Source organism: Myotis lucifugus, unplaced genomic scaffold (genome assembly GCF_000147115.1).
Source record: "Myotis lucifugus unplaced genomic scaffold, Myoluc2.0 scaffold_705, whole genome shotgun sequence".
Classification (NCBI taxonomy): domain Eukaryota; kingdom Metazoa; phylum Chordata; class Mammalia; order Chiroptera; family Vespertilionidae; genus Myotis; species Myotis lucifugus.
In genome coordinates this window covers 260461-262107 of record NW_005871753.1, presented here as the reverse complement: position 1 = coordinate 262107, position 1647 = coordinate 260461, and the positions used below count along the sequence as shown (strand labels likewise).

Below are 1647 nucleotides of genomic sequence, written 5' to 3'. Positions count from 1 at the left end.
GCGGCCTCAGGGGAAGAGGCCCCAGTGAAAGTTAAGTCTCCACCAGCTGAGAAGGCTCAGCAGAAGAGGCCCCAGTGAAAGTTAAGTCTCCACCAGCTGAGAAGGTCCCTGCACAAGAGGCCCCAGAGAAAGTTAAGTCTCCACCAGCTGAGGCGGCCTCTGGGGAAGAGGCTCCAGTGAAAGTTAAGTCTCCACCAGCTGAGAAGGCCTCAGCAGAAGAGGCCCCAGTGAAAGTTAAGTCTCCACCAGCTGAGAAGGCCTCAGCAGAAGAGGCCCCAGTGAAAGTTAAGTCTCCACCAGCTGAGAAGGTCCCTGCACAAGAGGCCCCAGTGAAAGTTAAGTCTCCGCCGGCTGAGAAGGCTTCTGCAGAAGAGGCCCCAGAGCAAGTTCAGTCTCCACCAGCTGAGAAGGTCCTTGCAGAAGAGGCTACAGCTAACGTTCAAGCTCCACCCACTGACGAGGCCCCTTCAGAAGAGGCCCCAGAGAAAGTTCATTGTCCACCAGCTGAGAAGGTCCCTGCAGAAGAAGCCCTAGTGAAAGTTAAGTCTCCACCATCTGAGCAGGCCCCAACTGAAAATATTGCTGCTGAACTTCATCTTCCACCAACTGAAGAAATGACTTCAGAAATGGTCTCTGTTGCCAAAAAACTTGCATCATCTGAAGAGGCCAATATTTCAAATATCTCTCCAACATACTCCATTGAGGAAGTTCAGACTCCACTATCTAAAACACCTCCTGCAGAAGAGGCTCTGGTAGAGAATGTATCTACTGAATTTCAATCTTCCATAACAATGGATGTTCCGGAAATAGTAACTTTAAAAGAGAATCCAAAATTTGAAGGGCCTTTTCCATTGCCTACTGTTCCTGAATAGGTTTGTACTATTGAAATATAGAGTGTCAACCATATAGAACTAAAGGAGCGGCCTCTTCCACAGCTATAGTGAAGTCTTAACTAAGCTAGCTATCAGAGGCTAGGGGATTCTGGAACTACATACTTTAAAACATGGTAGTCATTTGGAAGGCGGTTTGTGAACAGGGAAATGAAAGGAAACCCCAAGATGTGGCCTGCAGGTTGGAAAATGAATAATAAAAATGACTTGTTTAAAATTACTTGTTATCATTCAATCCAGAGTGTATAAAATATACTTATTTTGATGTAAAATAAGTGTATGATTGAAATAATTACTCAAAATATCCTATTTAAACTAAACCCTGTTGACAAGGGTAAAGTATACAGACATATATATTTTCTCTATATGTAGGTTGTAGTGAAAAAGGCATTTTCTTTTCTTCAGTTCTCTTATCTACTTTAAATTTCTTGAGTTTGAGTCACATATTGACAGTTATGTGGTATTTTCTTTTCCTTAGTATAATTCATTATATCCTTTATTCTCTTTCCAATTGATACCTTCTGAGACAAACATTTCTATCCTGTTTCCACTCCTATCTTCTTGTATATTTTACATTTCAATGTCTAGATACGGAAATTTATTTATTTGGAAAAAATTTTCATTTCAATCAAGATAACCATAGATGAAGTATTTAAAAAGCAGTATAGGCATTAAGAAAAATATACTTAGATTGCCTTAAGGCCATATTCTTATTTAGTTTTAAATTCATTTCAGGTTACAATGTGATGAGACCTTT

The 1647-nt window shown here is 40.7% G+C and overlaps 1 protein-coding gene across 1 annotated transcript in view; it reads left to right on the top strand.

Moving 5' to 3' along the window:
• The window catches only part of FSCB (fibrous sheath CABYR binding protein), a 4781-nt gene extending 3840 nt beyond the window's left edge, over nt 1-941 (top strand). The window contains 2 exon segments of the mRNA XM_014447745.1: nt 57-752; nt 873-941. Coding sequence (XP_014303231.1) covers nt 57-752; nt 873-941 — 765 coding nt within the window.
• The last annotated feature ends 706 nt before the right edge of the window (nt 942-1647 follow it).